Source organism: Marmota flaviventris, chromosome 17 (assembly GCF_047511675.1).
Source record: "Marmota flaviventris isolate mMarFla1 chromosome 17, mMarFla1.hap1, whole genome shotgun sequence".
NCBI classification, from domain to species: Eukaryota; Metazoa; Chordata; class Mammalia; order Rodentia; family Sciuridae; genus Marmota; species Marmota flaviventris.
Window position 1 is genome coordinate 55,223,837 of NC_092514.1, and position 20,084 is coordinate 55,243,920.

At 48.3% G+C, this 20,084-nt stretch overlaps 1 protein-coding gene across 1 annotated transcript in view; it reads right to left on the minus strand.

Moving 5' to 3' along the window:
- Positions 1-15,429: 15,429 nt before the first annotated feature.
- The window catches only part of Plxdc1 (plexin domain containing 1), a 62,577-nt gene continuing 57,922 nt past the window's right edge, over positions 15,430-20,084 (minus strand). Inside the window, exons 13-14 of the mRNA XM_071603178.1 lie at positions 18,288-18,448; positions 15,430-16,895 (exon numbers count right to left, since the gene is read on the minus strand). Coding sequence (XP_071459279.1) covers positions 16,776-16,895; positions 18,288-18,448 — 281 coding nt within the window. The 3' untranslated portion in view covers positions 15,430-16,775. The remainder of the gene's footprint in view (positions 16,896-18,287; positions 18,449-20,084) is intronic.

Here is a 20,084-nt window from a genome sequence, read left to right on the forward strand (position 1 = left end):
GTGTTCTAAACTTATTTTCTTCTCATCTCCCCACCTCCACCAATATCTACTTCTCTTGCTGTTTCTGTTTAAGCCATACCTGGGAATCAGACCAAACCTCCATCCATCCATCCATCCATCCATCCATCCATTCATTCTCCATTGCCTTACAAGGCCACTGCCTCAGTCCAGGCCCTCATCCTTTCTTGCCTAGGTCACCATATTTGCATTTTCAGAGGCTTCTCCACCTCCCATAATATTCTCCTCTAATCCACTATCCACACTGCCTGCAAGGAACCTCCAGAGAGATTGTCCTAGAGTGGAAAGCTGATCTCTTTTTCTTGCTTAAAACTTTTCGCTGATTTAAACCAGGGGAAAATTTAGAAGTGTTCATGGTACTGTGCCATTTTACTGCCATCCCCATCATGGCCCCTGCCTCTCCTGCACCCAACCAAGTGTTCAAGCACAGTGAATTGCTCACTGTTCTAAAGGCCCAGACTCTTGCACACTGATCTCCTGGGTTGGGAATGTCTTCTTCTTGCCACCCACCTCTCAGTCACCTCATTCCTGTTTGTCCTTCCAAACTTTGCCCAAACATCACTTTCTCTTGAAAGCCTCCCCTGCATCCTCTCTCTTTCCTGGTCTGAATTTTTGCACATTATTTGCAAGTCATCCGAACACATTTATGTCTTGGAACATATTTGTCAGTCGAGTGGAGCTCAATCCATGGAATTGCAGGCTCCTTGAGGGCAGCAACAACTTCCAGTTCTCTTAAGGATGTTTTGGCACCTAACACAGTGCCTGCGCCAAAGGATTATTTTTTTCTTTCCCTTTTTTTTTTTTTTTTTTTTTTTTTTGTGGGGGGCGTACAGGGGATTGAATCCATGGACATTAACCATTGAGCCACATCCCCAGCCCTTTTTTATATTTTATTTAGAGACACGGTCTCGCTGAATTGCTTAGGATTTGCTAAATTGCTGAGGCTGACTTTGAACTTGCAATTCTCCTGCTTCAACCTCCCGAGCTCTGGGATTATAGGCGTGCGCCATTGCGCCAGGCCACAAGCATCTTGATTGACTCTTGGACCCCAAGTTGCTCTATAGATATGCTGTGTGATCTTGGGTAAGCTATTTAACCTTCTTACATTTTAGTAGAGAAAATATGACCTTTATAAGGATTATGAAATAAAGGAGATAAAATGCTGTGTAGATCATATTTCACTGCTTTTCAAATGTGAAGGACATTATTTTTACCACTTTTATGGGCTGCTTCGATTTGCGTGCTTTAGTAAAAACAAGTGCTCTCGGTTTCCTGCATCTCTGGGATCCTCTCTGCCCCACCAAACGCCCTCTGTCTCTTTGCGGTTCTACCTCCGTGTTTCTTTCTCTTCTGCCCACAAATCCCTTCTCTCCCCGATCTAAAAGCAGGTCTTCCTCCTGCCCACTTCCCTGGGGAGCAGCGGCCTCCTCTCTTCTCCCTGTGGCTGCCAGAGCCCTTCCAAGAGTTGGCTGCCTCAGCTCTCACCACCCACCTCTGTGTTCATCCGCTCAATCTGGACCCCGCCCTCGGCTCTGCACAGCCTCATGGGGGCCTTATGAGGTCTCCCCCACTGCTGCTGGGTCCCAGGCGCTTCCCTTGGCTCCCTCACTGGACGCTGAGGCATCGCCTCCCCTGCTTGAAATGCCCCTGCTTGGCTGTCCCGACCCTGAGCTGGCTGGGTTTTCCTTTTCCCTCCCCAGCAGTTACCCTCTCTTCCCATAACAGCTGGCGTTCCCAAGGCTCTGCCCCTGGCTCTCTAGTTTTTTCCTCTCCCTACTTAGTGATCTCACCCACTCCCTTGGTTGCCACTAGAACCTCTTGGCACACGCCTCCCTGGCTGGTGCGGCTAGTACCCCACTCCCTCCGGAGCTGTGACCCCGTGTGTCCAGCTGCTGGCTGGACAGTTACTTTTGGTGGCCCTGTCCAAAGAGAAAAGCATCCTCTTACCGCCTTTCCCCACGCACCCACTTCTGCTCCTGTTTGTGTTGTTTCTATTAATGGACCCATCATTCTCCAGTCATGGATTTGCCTAGTTCTTGTTCTCCTCCCAAGGCCAAGTCCTGTATCCGCTCATTGAAATTCCTGTGGCTCTCCACCTTGACTTCCCCCCTCCCTGCAGAAGGGCTTCCTTACCTCTCCCTAAACCACCTCCTCAGTTATTGCAGATTTTGGCTTTATTTATTCTCTCTCTCCCCCCAGTGAACATTTATTGAGCACCTACTATGTACAAGGCACTGGGAAAATAAGAAACAAATGTGCTGCAGGCCCATGCCTAAGTTGTTGAGAGCCTACCCTGGCAATGACAGTGACTATGAATGCATCGGGGGGCCTTAGCAGGTCCCCTGGTCTTTCCCTCACTCCCAATCCATGTTATCTGCTGTGCCACATGAACATTTCTGAGGCCCAGTGACAATGTCACCAGGCCCCTTCCTTGACTCTCTGCTACTGTGTAAGTCCTCTGGGTGTTTGCACAGGCCCTCACATAATGCCCCAGCCAGCTTTTCCAGAGCCACCTCCAAGGCTCTCCTCTCTTCCTCTCCACCAAAGCCCATGCTCTGCTTGCTGTTCTCTGAAACCATTTTGCTCTTGCCCCTGAGACTTTCTTCTGATAATTCTCTCCCCACCACCACTGCCTGTCAGAGCCTAACCATGGATCCAGTTATATCAGTAGGTATAACTCTTTCCTCTGAAATTTTTCCCCCTGTCATTCCCTGATTCAATAAGCAAACTCTCTGCAGGAGACACAGAGACTCAACACCACCCCTAGCAGTGCACAGTTAGCAAATGAACCTCAAGAGCTGTCTTCACCAGCAGCAAGGCTCCCAGTCCCATAGAAAGGGTCAGACAGCTCAGAGCAGTCACGGGGCATCTAAGACTCATTGAAGAACACAGATGGGACCAAAGCTAGCCACCCTGTGTGAAGTTGTCACCAGTGTCTCTGTGAGCAGGAACTGTTGAATAGAACCCAGTGCAGGGACATAGGTCTGCTGGGCATGGCCAGGTACAGAAAACTGCTGAGTTCTGGAAAACATTCTCCCCTGCGCCCCCTCCAGTGCGCTCCTGATCCCCGGCCCACAGTGCTGCTGTGGCCTCCCATGATGTGCTATATTTACTTCTGCTGTGCCAGTTGGTATGTTGTCTTCCAGATCCACTTTCACAGCTTCCACATCCACGATTTAACCAACCACAGACAGAAAATATTAGAAAAAAAATTGTCTGTACTGACATATGCAAACTTTTGTTTCTTGTCATCATTCCCAACAACTTAATATGACAATTATTTCAGGGGGCGGGTGAACCCAGGGGCACTCTACCACTGAGCCACATCCCCAGCCCTATTTTGTATTTTATTTAGAGTCAGGTCTCACTGAGTTGCTAAGTGCCTCGCATTTGCTGAGACTGGCTTTGAACTCACCATCCTCCTGCCTCAGCCTCCCAAGTCTCTGGGAGTACAGGCATGCAACATTGTGCCCAGCTAATATGACAACTATTTACATAGCATTTGCATTGTATTCGGTATCGTAAATCACCTAGAAATGACTTAAAGTATTTGGGAGGATATGCCTAAGTTATATTCAAATACTGCACCATCTTATTTAAGGGACTTTGGCATCCTCAGATTTTGGTATCTGTCAGGATTCTAGAACCAATTCTGCATCAAGGGACAATTATATTTTGTTTTTTTCTCCTCAACCTGACTCCCAAGTTCCTTAGGACAGAGACCACAAGCCCTGCAACCAGAGAGAGATTATCAGCATTTGTGGACTTGAATGCAGTGAGACTCCTTCTGGGATAGAGGGATACATGGCAGGAACCATGGCCCAGACTTGGTGCTGTCCAGGGTGACTCACAGGGTGGTTTACAACACACGACAGCCAACAATGTAACAAGTTCTTCCTGAGCAAGCTCAACTGGAAAGAACTGGCTAGATGAGGTCTTACAGCAGGTTTCCTTTCTGGATTGGTTGGTGTCACTCGGGGTAGGTTGGTGTTACACAGAATAATATGCAGAAGGGGGTAGTTCCATGCACCCAGGGACAGGGCCTGGCAATGTGGGGCTCCCAGATGGGCGTTCCTGGACTTAGCAGACAATGACTATGCCCTCTCCACAGTGTGCTAAAAAGCTACAGCAAGTCAGGGAAATGCTTTATTCCCTTTGGAGGTGCTATAAATCTTGTAATGTTTCTATCTTAAAGAACAACAAGATATTTTCTTGGTAATCTTTCACCTAGAGTCATAATTTTGAGAGATTTAAGAGCATCCTTATCTCTTAGAGATACATACTGAACTATTCACAGATGAAATGACACCATGCCTAACGTGTGTCATGATGACCCGATAAGGGAGAACTAGTAGAGGTGGAGAGGGGACAAGAACAGCCCTAAGTTGGTGATTTCTGTAACTTGGCTTCAGATACATGGCAATTCATGGTGCTAGCTGGTGGTACTTGTGTATATGATTGAAATTTTCCATATTAAAAGTTTTGTTTTATTTTTTCAAGCACAGATTTTAGAGCAGGATTTGAATTCCCTCTCTCTCTCTTTTTTTTATTCTGGGTGACCTTGTTATGTAACCAGTTTAAACTTTAATAATTCCTGGCTCACTACTTTGTTGCAGTGTATAAAGTCCTCAGGGCCAGGCCTGGAACATGGTTGCCAGTCAATAATGCGGCTGTAACTTTACCTAGCCTGATCATGCTGGTTATACCAACTCTTAGGATCAATCTGCTATCATGGTTACCAGTGAGTGGGTGACCGGCCTGCCGTCTTGACCAGGTACAGGGCCTGCCACACTTGGGTAGATGAAATAAAACAGAGGGTCAGATTACAAACTTAAGGCTCTTTACTAAAACCCTTGGAGGATTTTTGATGGGGAAATGGAGGTAAGAGGAGGGAAGGGGCAATGGTGGGATTTGGAGATGCCACTTGTCTGGGCTGTAACTGTTCCTGGGTTCAAGGTTCTGTTGTCATTGCAAGGCTTGTGCTTGAGGTGGGGAAGGCAGAGCAGGAAACTAGACCCCTGGAGTATAAGCAGATCCTGGAAATCCCTCAATGGCAGATCCCTCCTGTTGTCTGTCCTGGCCACCCACCCCTTAGCAAGGAGCCCGCGTGGCCGAGGCTGTCCTAGGACACAGGGTTCTGTCTACCTGGGCATATTTTCAGGCTCCAGCTGGCAAGGCAGCCCTGCCAATTGTTGCAGAGGAGCAAGTGCTGGAAGAAGAGCCAGCGAGATCACAGGGAATTTATTAGCATCCCAGATTCATCTTCTTTTCCTTTCTAGGCCTTCTCTCTACCTCCCCCACACCCACCTCAGCAATTTTTTTCCCCCTTAGAGTAGCTGAGGGAATCTGTCAAAGCCAGGCCAGGAGCTTGCCTTTTCTGGTATCTTTTCTAACGACACAGCATTTAGCTCTGACCAGATGGGAACCTGTCAGCTCAGCAGGCAGATAATTATCCTTTCAGCCGTGGGAGGCCTTAGCATGAATGGCAATTCAGGCATTTGCTGCAGCTGTGGCCCCAAAGCCACAGGATAGAAGCAGTGCACACAGAACAGGCAGGATTTACCTGGGCCAGTCTGCAGGAAGTGCTGGGAGGTGGAGGTGGGAGGAGTGGGGTGTGGGGCACATTAGGGGTCCCTTCCCCAGGAAGTTGTGCAGAACTTGCTGGACATGGGCCTGGAGGCTTTCCCTTGAGACCAGGGCAAGCCAGACCATCCTTTCACCCAGCACAGTGGGCCTTCCCCTCTGGGAGGATCTTGAACTAAAGAGTAGATCTTAGAATGGACAGATTTCTCCTCATTTGATGGAAAAATCTAGTAAGCAGCTGGCCAACAGTGGAAACTGCTATTTTAAAAGATAACGAACTCCCCATTGATGGAGATATTCAAGCAGAACTGGCTGGCTGTCTTCCAGGGATATGGCAGAGCGAAGATCAGACATCAGGGAGAGTTTGCCTCCTCTGCCTTCCAAAGCCTCTTTACCTCTATGGTTCTTATGTGGGTAGAGCACTAACTCTAAGTGATCACAGGCCCAGGGTTCAAGTCCTGGTTCCACACTTAGCCAGCTAGATGACATTGGGCAAGTCACTTAATGTTTAACGACCGATCATTATTTGAAACTAGCAGTATTCAAAAGAAATGTTTTATATATAATTTAAAATTTTCTAGTAGTCGTCTTTAAAAAGTAACAAATAAAATGAATTTTAATAATTTACCTAATCCAACACATTCAAAGCGTTGTCATTTCAACATGTAATCAAATATCAAAATTATAAATGAGACGTGATTATAATCTCAATCTCTCGCTTGCTCTGGCTCTCACTAAATTTTAAAAATCTGTTGTATGTCTTGTACTTCAGCACGTCCAGACCGATCACCTTTTAGGAGCTCCACAGTCACATGTAGCTAGTGACTGTCATACTGACCAGGGCAGCTCTAAATCCTCCATCCTATCTCTGCTTTGTGATTCTGCTTTGTCACTGTAACTCTGAGAGTTTAGTCTGCTCACCAATTTAGGCCACAAATATGCATTAAATTTTACTGTCCTCTGTTTCATCTTGCTAATTCTACTGTAAGCACCATAAAGGCAACTATTTCTTGTTTTCTGTCTTTCCAAAACTTCCCTGGGCCTGGGATAAGTGCCCAAGAACGTGTTTTAATCGACACCTTTGGGAATCCAGCAGTGAGATAATTACTTCCCTTTTACCTTCTGGTGTAGAATGCATAGGAGGTGCTTGGCACTGCCTGGACCCAAGACAATAGGCCAAAGTTAGTTCCTTGTTCTATTATTAGTGATGGGCAGAGTAGAGGTTCTCATGAGGGCTAGGTGCAAGAGGTAGTGGGACTGGGGAAAATTGTTTAGGGTGCTGATCTTCAGTTCCTTTAACCTCAAAAATGGGATGCTAGGGTCCAGGCGTGGTGACACATGCCTATAATCCCAGTGATTTGGGAGGTTGAAGCAGGAGACTTGCAAGTTCCAGGCCAATCTGGGCAACCTATTAATACCCTGTCTCAAAATAAAAAGGTCTGGTGGTGTAGCTCAGTGGTGGAGTGCTTGCCTAGCCTATGGGAGGCTCTGGGTTCACTCTCCTCTTCCACACACAAAAAGGATGGCAATTCCCATCCTAGCAACCTCAAAGGAGGGCTGTGATAACCAGGTGAGATACTTTATTGAGGAAGAGCTGGGACAACTAAGATCCATATAAAGCATGATTAAATTTGCACCGCCATGCTTGCACCTGGACTGGGGAAGGACAGCAGTGACTATTCTGATGGCTCCACCTGGACATGAGCTCTGCTTGTCCTGCCTTTGAGAGGTGAAGGTGTGGAGGTGTTTTGAAAGCTGTAAAGCCCTGTAGAAGGAAGCCTTGTATTATGAGTTGGTGGGATGGGGATGGGGCGCTTCGTCAAACTGATAAGGAGCTTGTTTGTTTTGTTTTTTAATTGTAGATGGACACAATATTATTTCATTTATTTTTATGTGGTACTGAGAATCGAACCCTGTGCCTCACATGTGCTAGGCAAGTGATCTACCACTGAGCCCCAACCCCAGCCTCCAGGAGCTTGGCTTTAAGAGAATGTGGGAGAAATAACTGGCGAGGGAGACCTGCATTCAGGCAGGTTCTAGTAATTGCTCCTTGTCACATCCACGTAGCTGCTTGAAAAGAAGAAACTAAGATGGGAGTAACAGAAACTGCCGTGGCGGGTATTTTCATTAACCATCAGATCTAAGCTGGAGGACTGGGAGGAGCCTTGAAGGGGCCTGGGGGAGCTTTCCTGCTCCTCAGAGTTCTCAAACGCAAAATCGCTTCCTCAAGGGCCTGTGTGCTAAGTCACCATAAAGGAAGGAACGAGGAGCTCCTTGGTAGCTTTTGGTGCTTGATCTGAAGGCACTCAGGGCCCTGCGCCTCCCGCTCTCCTCCTGTGTTTGTATCGCAGCAGGTGATTTCCCCAGAAACCAAGGCTCTGGATGGTGAGAAGGGGGCCAGGAGGAACTTGTTCTAGAAGTACTCGCAATGTCTTTGGCACTTTACTCTGCGTGTCCTCACTTTGTGCCCTTTCTTTGTACAGAGAGCTGCCTGTGAGTCATGTATTTGGATGCTAAGGACTGGGAGTTTGTGCATTTTTTGCCAAATAACCAGAAAACCGGCAGACTCAGCCTTGAGGCCTCTGATTGTGTCCAATATTCCGTTATCCTGGGTCTGGGGACTGTCAGCCTTCTTTTCTCATGAAGGAGAGGGGCAAAGGGAGAAATGAGAATTCTTAAACTCCTTTGACCTAAGGGTTAGAGGTTTCTCAGCCAGGCGCCAGGCCTTACCCTGCCCTCTAGGGGCCCCATAGCCCACTGCCCTTCCAAACAGCCTGCAAGAAAGCCATCTCTGCGCTTACCTTGGACTTCTGTGCCTTTGAAAGAAAATAAAAGAGGCTGAGGCAGGAAGACCGCAAATTCAAGGCCAGTCTCAGTAACTTAGTGAGACCCTCAGCAACTTAGTGACTTAGTAGTACCCTGTCTCAAAAATTAAAAAGGACTGGGATATAGTCAGTGGTAAAGCATCCCCAGATTTAGTCCCCAATATCAAAACAAAACAAGAAAAAAGAAAGAATAAGAACTGGGGGTGCATCTCAGAGTAGAGACAACCCCTGGTTCAGTCTTCAGTATTGCAAAAAAGAAAGAACCCTGAGGCCTGGACACTGAGTCCCTTCTCTAAAATGAGTGGTTTGGGAAGTTTCCAGGCTTTTGATTTCTGCAGGATGAATTCTGCAATGCCTCTTCTGGGATCCTTTCTTCCCTAAAGAACCAAGAATGAGCTAGTGTTTTGAAGATAAATATAGAAAGCTAAGCATGAATGGTGACTAGATGTTTAAGTATCTGTTTCCTTCAGAGCAGCGAGAGCTGCCCCTGGCAGGGATGGAGGCATCTGTCCCTTCCCTGGGTTAGCAGGGGGTCTCTGAGAGGAAGATGCTGACAGTCTCAGTCTGCAGAGCGCCTTCTTCTGGAGGAAGGAACTGCCAAACGTGAAGGCAGCAGGAGGCACCAGAACAAGTGACGAAGTCCAGGAGTGTTAGCACTTCTAGTTCTGGCCATTCCCAGCCCAGGAGGCTGAGAGGGAGGATGGGAGGATCGTTTCAGTCCAGGTGTTGGGGTCCAGCCTGGGCAGCACAGAGAGGCCTATCTGAAAAACTAAAAAAAAAAAAAAAAAGAAAGAAAGAAAGAAAAAGAAACAAAGACACCACCAAGGCTTTGGAGTGTTTGCTGAGCAGAGGAAGGTTTGACCTCAGGAAAGCCTGATGAGGAAGGTGTTGTCATTTCCATCACTCCCACTGAACTAATGCTGAAAGTGAGGCAAGGACGTTGTGCAGTGTGCGATGTCACCGGATTCAGCTCAGGCCTGATGGCCTCAGAGTCCATGTGTTCACTGTACCCTGGATACCAGCCATCAGGGTTCTCCCACTTGTCCTTTTTTTTTTTTGGCAGGTGTCGGGATGGACCCCAGGGCCTCGCCCCTGCTACTCTAGCACTGAGCCACACCCTCCCTCTCCCACTTCTTTTGTGGACCTGAGTCATTCTTGGCCTTCACTGGACTTGGGTTTTCCCTGGGTAAAACTACCAGACTGGGAGATTGGACAGGAATGGCGTTCCGCAAGACTGAAAAACAGCAGGTCCCAGTCTTTAAGCTGTGTGGCCCAAAGGAGGGGAGCAATACCCCAAAGTCTTGGTTCCTAGAAGGCTGAGCCTGGTGCACTGAAGGCCACCCATCCCTAAGGCTCAGAGATCCAGAACTTCTAGAAGCAGAGACAGTGGCGCCTCTTCCCCACTAATTCCACTTCCTGGCTGGGAAGTGAGGCCTCCATGGAGAAAGGGACCAGGGCCCTTGACAGAAAGGGTCCGTGGTATGGAGGGTCGGAGCGTGGCAGGCTCTGGCCTCAGGAGCCAACGCTGAGGGCCAAAGGCTGACTGACTTCCAGGTGCCATCTCGCTGCCTGTGTGACCTGGCTGGGGAGCAACTTCCCACTGCCACTGCCTTGCTGATTTCAGAGGGCAAAAGCAATCGGACCTGGCCTTTGGCTGTAAGGGAGCTTTACCGCTGCCCAGTTCTGTTAGAGCAGCTGCCCCTCCAGGGTCTTTGTCTTCAGGGACGGGAGGCAGAGCCAGTGTGGCCGGGAGGCTTTTTCTCAGGTCACACTAGGTTTGATGGAGAGGAGCCCCAGGGAACATAGAGGGGTGAAGGCAGGACTTGAGGAGGGATCCTTGGAGTTCCATAATGTTCCTTAGGAGAGGGAAGTCCAGGCAAAGGTTGGGTGAGAGCAGCTGTCTGTGAATTCAAATGGGATCTAGTGTGGGAGGTTGCTAAGTGGTGGAGCGACTGCTGAGCATGTGCAAGGCTCTGGGTTCCGTCCCCAGCACTGCAGAAAGAAAATAAAGTTAAAAAAAAAAAAAGTGGTATCTAAATGAAAGGGACTGTAGGCCAAATCAGTAGAGGGGAAATTGGTCTAGTTCATTTTTCTAAAATATTTAAATAGTTAATTAATTCATTTTGGCATTGAAGTTTTAATTCAGGGGCCCTTTACCATTGAGCTATGTCTCCCTTTTTATTATTTATCTTAAGACAGCATCTCACTAAGTTTAGGGTCTCACTAAGTTGCTGAGGCTGGCTTTGAACTTGCAATCCTCCTGCCTCAGCCTCCTGAGTCACTGGATGACAGGGATATGTTGCTGCACCCAGCTTTTTGTGTGTGTGTATGTGTGTGTGTGTGTGTGTGTGTGTGTGTGTCTTACTTGGAAGTAAACCCAGGAACACTGTATATCAGTGAGCCACATCCCCAGCCTTTTTTATTTTCTGTTTTGAGACAGGACCTTGCTAAGTTGCTGAGGCTGGCTTTGAACTTGCAATCCTCCTGCTTGAGCCTCCTGAGTCTCTGGGATTATAGGCATGCCAAGTTTGGATCTGTGGTTTTTCAAGGATTTCTCAACTTTTCTTAGCTTTGCTGGACATGGCGAGTCTTGCTCTTCTTGGACACTCCATCAGACCACATAGCAGTCACAGAAGGAAGACTGAGCCTGGAGGGGGAGGTGTGTTCACAAGGTTCTGCGAATATCGGATCAAATGTAATTGGCCTATATTCAGATGTCTTTTTGTGTGTGTGTTTAGCTTTGTAGAAAATGGTGAGCATGATTTAGCTATCTCTAGGGACCAAATATAAAAATATCCTATGAATATCAGAAAAAAAAATCGTCACCCATAGGAATTTTTCTGGTCTTAGAAGTTGGATAAAGGGTCTCCCACCTTGCTGCACCTCCAGCCCCATGAGGATGAAGTAAACTGCTGTCCTCCTTCAAGAAGGGAAATATCATGACATGTTTACTGAGTGCTTATCATTCTTCAGGTGAGAGGGTCACTAGAGTGGGGCTCAATGATGAGGAGGCAGCAGTAGTTAGGACATTTGCAAACTCTTGGGGCCATACAAAGAAGCAGAAGATATGCTCACAGTTCCAGGAGCTAAGAGTGAGGATCTGAAGTCATCGCTATGCATCTTGCTGAGGATCTCTGGAGGCCTGGAGGATTCTGTCAAAACCTACAACCTGTTTCTATACTAAAATGTGGCCTTGTGGTCCTGGCACTGCCTGGAGGTACACAGAGAAAAACCTCAAGTAGAAATGTGAAGACCTGGGTTTGGGGATTGTCTCTGTTCCTTACTAGCAAGTCAACTTAATAGTAATACCTGGCACTCTGTGGATGCTTAATGAATGCGGATTGAATGGACAAATAAATAAGTAAACCTCCTGCCGGATCCTCAGTTTCCCCATCTTGGGAAACAGTACCTCTCCAACAGGTTATGATATGGTAGATAGAATTTTTTCTGAGACGGCACCTGTGTGGATCACACTGGGCTGCTCACATGCATATTCTGATTCAGCAGGTCTGGGGAGGGTGGTCCTGTGTCCTGCATTTCCAACTGACCCCAAGATTGCTCACACAGACTGTCTGGACACACTGAATAGCAAGTGCTCAAGTGTCAATGGGATGGGAGAGCTGTTCCAAGGAGAGAGTGTCCCTGAGGAGCCATCTGGGGTGCAGGACTCTCAGCGTTAGAAACAGGAAAGTTCTGGACCAACTAAAATAAGTTGGTCAACTTATCAGGATAATGGAAGAGAATGAGATGCTTTGGTCTAATTTCTTTTTTTTTTTTTTCTTTTGGTATTGGGATTGAACTCAGAAGTGCTCGACCCCTGAGCCCCATCTCCAGCCCTATTTTGTATTTTATTTAGAGACAGGTCTCACTTAGTTGCTTAGCGCCTTGCTTGTTTTGCTGAGGCTGGCTTTGAACTCGTGATCCTCCTGCCTCAGCCTCCTAAGCTGCTGGGATTATAGGTGTGTGGCCCCATGCCCCATGCTTTAGTCTAATTTGCTCGGTGAACTGAAAACAAATAGGTGAGTGGTTTACTAAGGTCCTACCTGGGACCAATGAGTCTAGCTTGTCTTATTTCACAGAGGTGGAACAAGCCCAGAGAGGTTGAGTGGCTTGGCCCATGTCATACAGCTATTCAGGAGCAGGGCTGGGACCCAAGCTTCCACCTTCTGACTCCGTGTGTAGCTCAGCACCTCTCCACCAGTCCCCATTGGCTTTTCCAACACATTCCTCTTTATTTGGCAAACACAGTATATTTATTTATAAATTGGCTTGTTTGGAACTTGAAATTTGGCATCGTTGATTTTGGCTGTGAGGAGTTCGAATTTTTCCTCTCTTTGTTTTGGTGTGCTAAACTATGTTTTATGAGCAAAAACACAAAGTAATAAAACACAAGGAGGCTGCTAAAGTTGTTCAAATGCAAAGCATCCAGAAATGTGACAGTATCCACTTACTCAGATTTATTTTGTATCTTTAGATAGTAGATTAAAAATGAATGAGGTTGACTTCTAGGGATTTACAAACCCAATATAAGTAAATAGCAAGGGTTGTTTCCCTAGATGTTTCTTGGAGCTGGGGCAGGAGTTTGGGAAAAGTGCCCCTGATGGACCAGGGTCTGGTAGATGTTCATATGCTCCCAAGGTCAGGTCCTTGGGAAGATGTCAGTCATCAGGACCAAGGTATATGCATCCCAAAACCTTAGCATTTTATTTTGCACACAACGGAGGTTGTAAAAGATTATTGCCTTTAAAAAAATTAACACTGAGAATTCACACGAAATATGTGAATACTTTCTTTTTAGGGCAGCGAGGGTACCTTTAGTCCCCAGGTCCTCCTTGATGTGCTAAAAATTCAGGTAGTTTGAGAGAAAAAACTGATGTGACCTTGATTCTTTTGGTGTAGGCTCTCGTGGCCAGGGAGTCTGTTCCGGGACCTGGGAAACAGTCTTAGCCCTGCAGATGAATGGTCAGCTCAGGGGTGAATGCTGCATTTGAACAGTGTGATTGGCTGGCAGCTTGTGCCATTGTCTTAATTAACAAACTCAGCAAAGGCTGAGTATAGCTACAGCTTGTCCAATGTTTTTTAAAAATAAAATGTGTGTGTGTGTGTGTGTGTGTGTGTGTGTGTATGTATAACACATGATGCAGGGGAACCCTAGTTAAACATAAAATTTAAAAAAATTGTATTCAAAGGTCCATCAAGAACCTTCATAGTGACCAGAGGACATTTTTTTTTTTTTTTAAACCTCAGGCTCAGGCTGAGACCTGAACAAGTGGCCTCCAGTGTTCTAGGGCCTGCTGGGCCAGCTGGGTGATACCTGATTATGGCCTGAGGGTGCTGGGGTTGACGTCTAGGCTCACGTGACTTGTATTTTAGGATCAGAAACCCCACAGCCCTTACTGGACAAATCCACAGATCTAGGAGTGGCTGAATGAAGGCTGTGCTCACAGCCTGATTCTAGGTGTCTTCTTGAACTTGGTGGCCTCTGCATTCCTCTTCATATTCCCATTTTTCATTTAGCTCTCTTAAGGGTTCTGATACAAAACAGAGCCTTCCTAAAACCTTCTGATCTCTGAGCAACATGGAAAACTTCACGGTCCTATTTCACAGTGTCGGAACTTCCTGTTAGTGATGGACTTTTGTGGACTCTGACCCCTCAGGATCCCCAAAGATGCCATGTAGAGGAGGCACCTGCCAGTCACCTGCTTTCCCTGGAGAGTATATATGCCTGTGGGGTGGAAAGGCCTGGAAATCTGGTTGGTGGTGCACAGTATCTGAGGTACTTACTCCCTCGTCTTGTTAGATGGGCAGCCAGACTCCGAGCAGTGACCCTGAGACCCTTGTCTCCCTCTGGTCACTCACTCTTGAAGCAAAACACTCACCATTGCTACCCAATTAACCTGCTCTAAGCTTGGGGTCCAATGCCTGGGTCTGTATAAGAAATACTTATCTTGTCTGAGACCCCGAGGATAGCCAGGGCCCAGCATCAACTATGAGGTGCTTGGCTCTGTTTCTTGGGAGTCTTGATCTAAGTGTTTTGGCTTGAGAAATCCATTAATGTCCAGGGGCTATTATTGTCCAGAGGCCTCACTTAGTGACACATCTTTAGTTCTTTTTTTTTTAATATATATATTTTTTAGTTGTAGACAGACACAATATCTTTATTTTATTTATTTTTTCTATGTGGTGCTGAGGATCGAACCCAGTGCCTCACACATGCTAGGCAAACGCTCTGCCAAGTGAGCCCCAGCCCCAACCCCAGCCCCAGCCCTCATCTTTGGTTTTAACAGCTCCACTGCCCTCGCCACTGACACTCCAGGGGTCATCCAGGTTTCTGTGGCCAGGGCCAAGGCATCCCTTCTCCACCGGCAGTGGCTAGGGGCAGAGGTCTCCCGGTCACCGGGCCCCTTTTCCACTGTCAACATTCTTTCCCTTCAGGAATCCAGAATGGGTGACTGAACACTGGGAAAAACTGTGCTGGAGTTTGGGAGTGGGGCAAATGGTGCTGCCCACTGCCGTAGGCCACAGCAGGAGCTTCCTGCTGGACATTTTAGGCATGGCCATCACAGATGCTTTGCTACTGAGTCTGAGCCAAGACGGCCGGAGGTCTGGGTGCAGGCCACTGTTGGGAGAGCATTACCCATCTTTCTGTCTTCTGAAGTTTGCAAAGAACTCTTTTCTGCTGCATTGTCGTTTTTCTTTCTCAAATGCGGATTCCCCTTCCCCTACCCCCTCTCCCAGCCCTTTCTTCTCCTATTAGTGAAGCAGGACAGAGGACCAGTGGGCTTCCACTCTGGTTGTCTTTAAAGTCCTGACTGCAGATAAACCGTGAAGCAGCTAGAAAACCATCCGTCAAGGCTTCCCATGCGTCTGGCTATTTGCACTGCCTACCCCCACCCCTCCAGAACACACACACACACACACACACACACACTGAATTGCCAGATGCTCTAACTCTTCCTTTGCAGCCTCCCAGTGACCGGCACAAAGGGGGTGACTAACTGGATACTGTGACTTAACATTTATTTGTCTTTTTTATTTTTTTTTCCACTTAGAATGAGGGTGAGCTCTAGATTTTAATTTCCAGTGCCCTTCAGAAGCAGCCCTGGCTCCTCTCCGGGACAGAAGTCCCTGAAACCAGGCTGAGTTTGGGAGTCTGCACTCCCTGCCCCCAAAACTTCTTGCAGAGCAAGGGAGATGGTGGGACATTTCCAGGTCAAGGTCTTAGGTAGAAAATTCTCCCTCTGGTGCCAGCTTCCTCTATCTCACCTGCCCTGCAGCTTTGCTGCTCAACAGGATGCCAACAGAAGATCCCCCCGGCTGGGTGGGTGTCAAGGAATCCTCAAGTTCCCCCGTTTGTCCCTAATGGCTATAGAAATCCAGTTCAGAGAAAGAAAAATATGAACTAAGCAAGCTCTGCCTTTAGAGGTACTTACTGGCACCGACCGCAGTACAGGCCAGTGGATAAAATGGGCACCAGACATACTGATGGGAAAAGGAGCCCCACATGGGGCGTGGGCTACCCAGGGCTCAGCCCGCCAGGTGGAACCTGGGCGCAAAGCTTGGCTGTAGGTTGCGCTTGCTCAGATGCACAAGTCCTGGGAAGGGAGCCAAGTCTGAAATGCAGATTTCCCCACAGCTGCGTCTTTTTCCTCTCTCTCTCTTTTTTTTTTTATAAATAATTATTTTTAGTTGTAGTTGGACACAGTACCTTTATTTTATCTATTTATTTTTATGTGGTGCTGAGGATCAAACCCAGAGCCTCGCACGCACTAGATGAGCACTCTGCTGCTGAGCCCCAGCCCCAGCCCCTTCTTCCTTTCCTCTTACTTGGCTTCTCTCCCACGACGACATGTCCTAAGGGCTTAGATCTTCACAGATGGAGAGAACCCCTTCTTTGGCTTCCAGAGCCACAGAAGCTGGGGCTAAGTGCGCTGCCTCCAGAGCCAGGAGGACCAGCTCTTGAGTCTAGGCCCTGGAACGCAGCAGTCCTGCCCCAGGCTTTTTAGTGAGCCTGTGATCTACACAGGAGCCTCAAGAGGCCAGAAGGTCATGAGGCCACCTCCAGTGGGGAGGTAGGTCTGGGACAGCTAGAGAGTAGATCATTGAGAGAACCAAGGGGAGACCCCTCTTATTAAACAGGATGAGATTAGGTGATTGTTCCTTTAAACCCCCCCATGGTTGCTGTGCTGCCCCCTCTTTAGCTGGGCTGTGGGCTAAACTGCGGCCCCAGCACCACAAGCCACCCATCTCCTCTTCTGGGCCCAGGTACTTGGAGAAGGCCTGCAAAAGTTACTTCTTCTCTTTGCACAGCGCATCTTTTATGGCCATCCTGGGTTTTCTTGCCTGGCCTCAGCACTGCTCGGCCTCCACAAAGCCCTCCTTCTCATGGCCCGAGGGCTCCACCTCAGTGTAGGTAGAGTGGTTGGGGTGGTTGCGGAACTTCATGGCTGGCCAGTGGTGAGGTCTCCGCTGCAGGGGATTCGGGGGCAGAAACAGAGTCAGCAGACATGATCTCTCCATGGGGACCCCACCACCAAGGGACAGTGCCATAATTCTTTCTTATAAGGACTCTGGGGTGCTGGGACCCACTGGGCTCCAGGTGATAGTCAGGGCCACTCTCTCCAAAAGGCTCCCCACTGTCACCCCTTGACCACTGGAGCCAGTGTTTGGAAGGAGAACATTTGATCCCTCACTGTGTGGTCTACACAACTGTTGCTGAAGCTTTGAGCTATGGATCAGAGATGACTGGAATGATCTGGGAGGCTCTGGAAATGCCAAGATAACCCTCCAGACAGCACAGGTTCTGCATCAGAGGGAACCGGGGGCTTACTGAAATGCAGGTTCCTGGGCCCAGCTTAGACCTACTCCATCAGAGTCCCTGTGGCCTGGGGATCTTCAGTTCCCAGGTGATACCCAGATAGGCTAAGACTTCAGAAAGACTGATGAGGACCCATAAGGTCAGTGAGTTTGTGACCTGTGCAGAGGAGACTGAGATGCCAGAGGGCCATGGCTATGCCCCTCTGAAAAGCTTTGAAATGATCCTTTTTAATAAGGAGCATAAGGAAAGTTCTCTCTGATAACTTTTAAGGAATTCCCAAAGGGTACCCCTGGCTTGCAGCCTTCCGGAGGGCGAGGACAGTATCTTAGTTATCTTTGTGTCCTCAGCTCCTAGCAAAAACCATGGACACACTGTAAACACTCAGCTAATTCTATGAAATGAGCCATATCTTCTGGGAGCTAATAACCCAGCTTAGAGTGGAAGGCTGGACAGCAGCTGCTGGACTCTGTGGCTCAGAGTGCTGGGGATTGAGTCTTCCTTCCCGTGTGGCACCTCGGCTGGCCCCTCAGCATTCTGGGACATTTGGAACCGCAGTATCCTCAACTAAAACTCCCAGAGAGCACAGCCCTCATTACCATTTCCACTTTTCATTTGTCATCTAAAAAAATCCAAAGCAGCAGCAAAAGAGGTTGGTTCTATTATGGCTCCAAATAAGTCCCAAGTCTGCAATTTGGGCAAGAGACACCATAAATCATTAGGGAACGGCTGCCCAGCTGCTAAATGGGCTCTATATAGTATTTTTGGCCTTCAATCTTTCCTCTGGGGACTTTTCTAGTTTCACAAATGGGGAAACAAAAGCAGACAGGCTGTTCTAGGGACAGAGAGCCAAGAGGCTGAACCCTGGGGGTGATGGGCACAAAGGGCACCAACCAACCACTGAGAGATGTGCCAGGAGGGGGCTGGTGTAGGTTTCTCAGGCAGGTGATGTGTGAGAGGTGCAAGGGGAAAAGGTGGGTACCCAATGGCCTTGGAATCCCTGATACAGAGTGGACGGCAGAACCGAGACCACATTCTACACTGACCTCAATGAAGAACAGCGCAGCATTAGAGTTGGGGTGGCCATTAATGTAAATACCAGCCAGGATGATGGCTGCCACCAGAAGGACGGCCAGCACAATGCCCACGATGGTGCCCAGGTGCACAGGGGGGCCCTTTGTCTTTGGGGACAGGTTGTCCTGGAGACCTGTGGAGAGACCATTAGGGTAGGGAGGGGCTGCAGGGGAGCAGGAAAAGTTGGGCCATGGAGTCTTGGGTTCTAAAAAAGTCCCAGAGATGAGAGTCCACAGGACCTTTGGGTCCACTTATCAAAAACATGAGAAAGGTGGGACAGAAACTGGCGGAATTGGGAGGAGTACAGCATTCACGTTGTTCTTAGCACCTCTCAGGAGGTTTTCCAAAACCACTTAAAAGCTGTTCAAATGCCAAAGGATCGTAAGGGAAGTTCTCTTGAACATCTGTGTCACACAACCACCTTTAAAGAATTCACAAAGGGTATGTGACGGTTAAGAGTTTGGGATCTAAGATTTGGCTGCTTGAGTTCAAATCTATCCTCTGCCACGCACTAGCTACGTGATCTTGGGCAAATTATTAACCTCTGTGCCTCCATTATCACTTCTGTAGAACAACAACAGTAATAATAACAACAATAACACTTAATAGGATTATTGTGAGGGTTAAAATGAGATGTCATATCAATCACTGAGGACATGATGAGCATCTTAGAAGACCCAATAAGTATCAACTATTATGATAGCAAAGGACGATATTTCTACTTGTCACTGTCAACCAAATTGAGACACCCTGGAGGGCAGGGTCAGGATCTTATTCATCTTTGTGTCCTCAGCTCTTAGGCGAAATGATGGGCACGCAGTTGAGCTCTATGGAACGGACTAGGTCCCCTGAGATCTAACAGTCAGCAGGCACTCTCCGAGGACATCTCAGTGTTTGGAATGCATCCCAAGGAGGAGCGGAAGTTTCCACGGACCAGAGAGCTGGGAGCCCCTCCAGTCCCACTCTTTCCTGTGTGACTGAGGGAATGGAAATGAAGGTTAGCGATTTGCCCAAGGACACACCAGTCCAGGGCCAGCCCTAGGCAGCCTGGTTCCCTGACATTACCTGGGGACTGTAGGGATGACAAGGTGGAGAAGACAGGTGAGTATGTTAGCCACAGAAATCTTGAGCCCTTTTTACACACCAGTGGGCGAAATGGGAGGCAACAGAGGGTGAGGGCTTTTAATAGGACGTGTTCAAAATCATTGTCCTCCTAGCCCCTGCTCTCTGTCACTCGGTAAGCTGAGGAAACTCGGGAGAGAAGCTATCCAGGCACCGCAGAGCTTGGCTAGTGCCCCCATGCCAAGAGGTGGGAAGAGTTGAGGTAACACATGTCACAAGCCAGTCTCCCGGACCTGCTGGCCACCAGCCCACAACCTGCTGCCACCCTGGTGACTTCACAGGCAGGACTTGGTTGACTGGATGTGCAGCCCTCCACCCACAACATTCCCTCTGTGCCTCCCTTTGTCCCTCCTGCTGCCTGAAGAGGAGCAATGGCGCCCTCTCTGGTGGAAGATGCATCCAACTGCACTGCCTTAATAACCTCTCCTGAGGGAATCAGAGAACAACCTCTGGCCTGCAGTAGGAAGGGGCGCCTCGCCCTCACAGCAGCTGCAGCAGAGCCTAGCTGGCCCCAGGCGATGGGCAGGGGAGGAGGGCCCCCATCACCCCACAGCTTATCCTCCCAGGCATCCCCGAGGCTGGATGAACCTGCCTTCTGGTGCTCTGCAAAGCTTATGATGGGACAACTTCTGTGTGCTGTGGGCCAA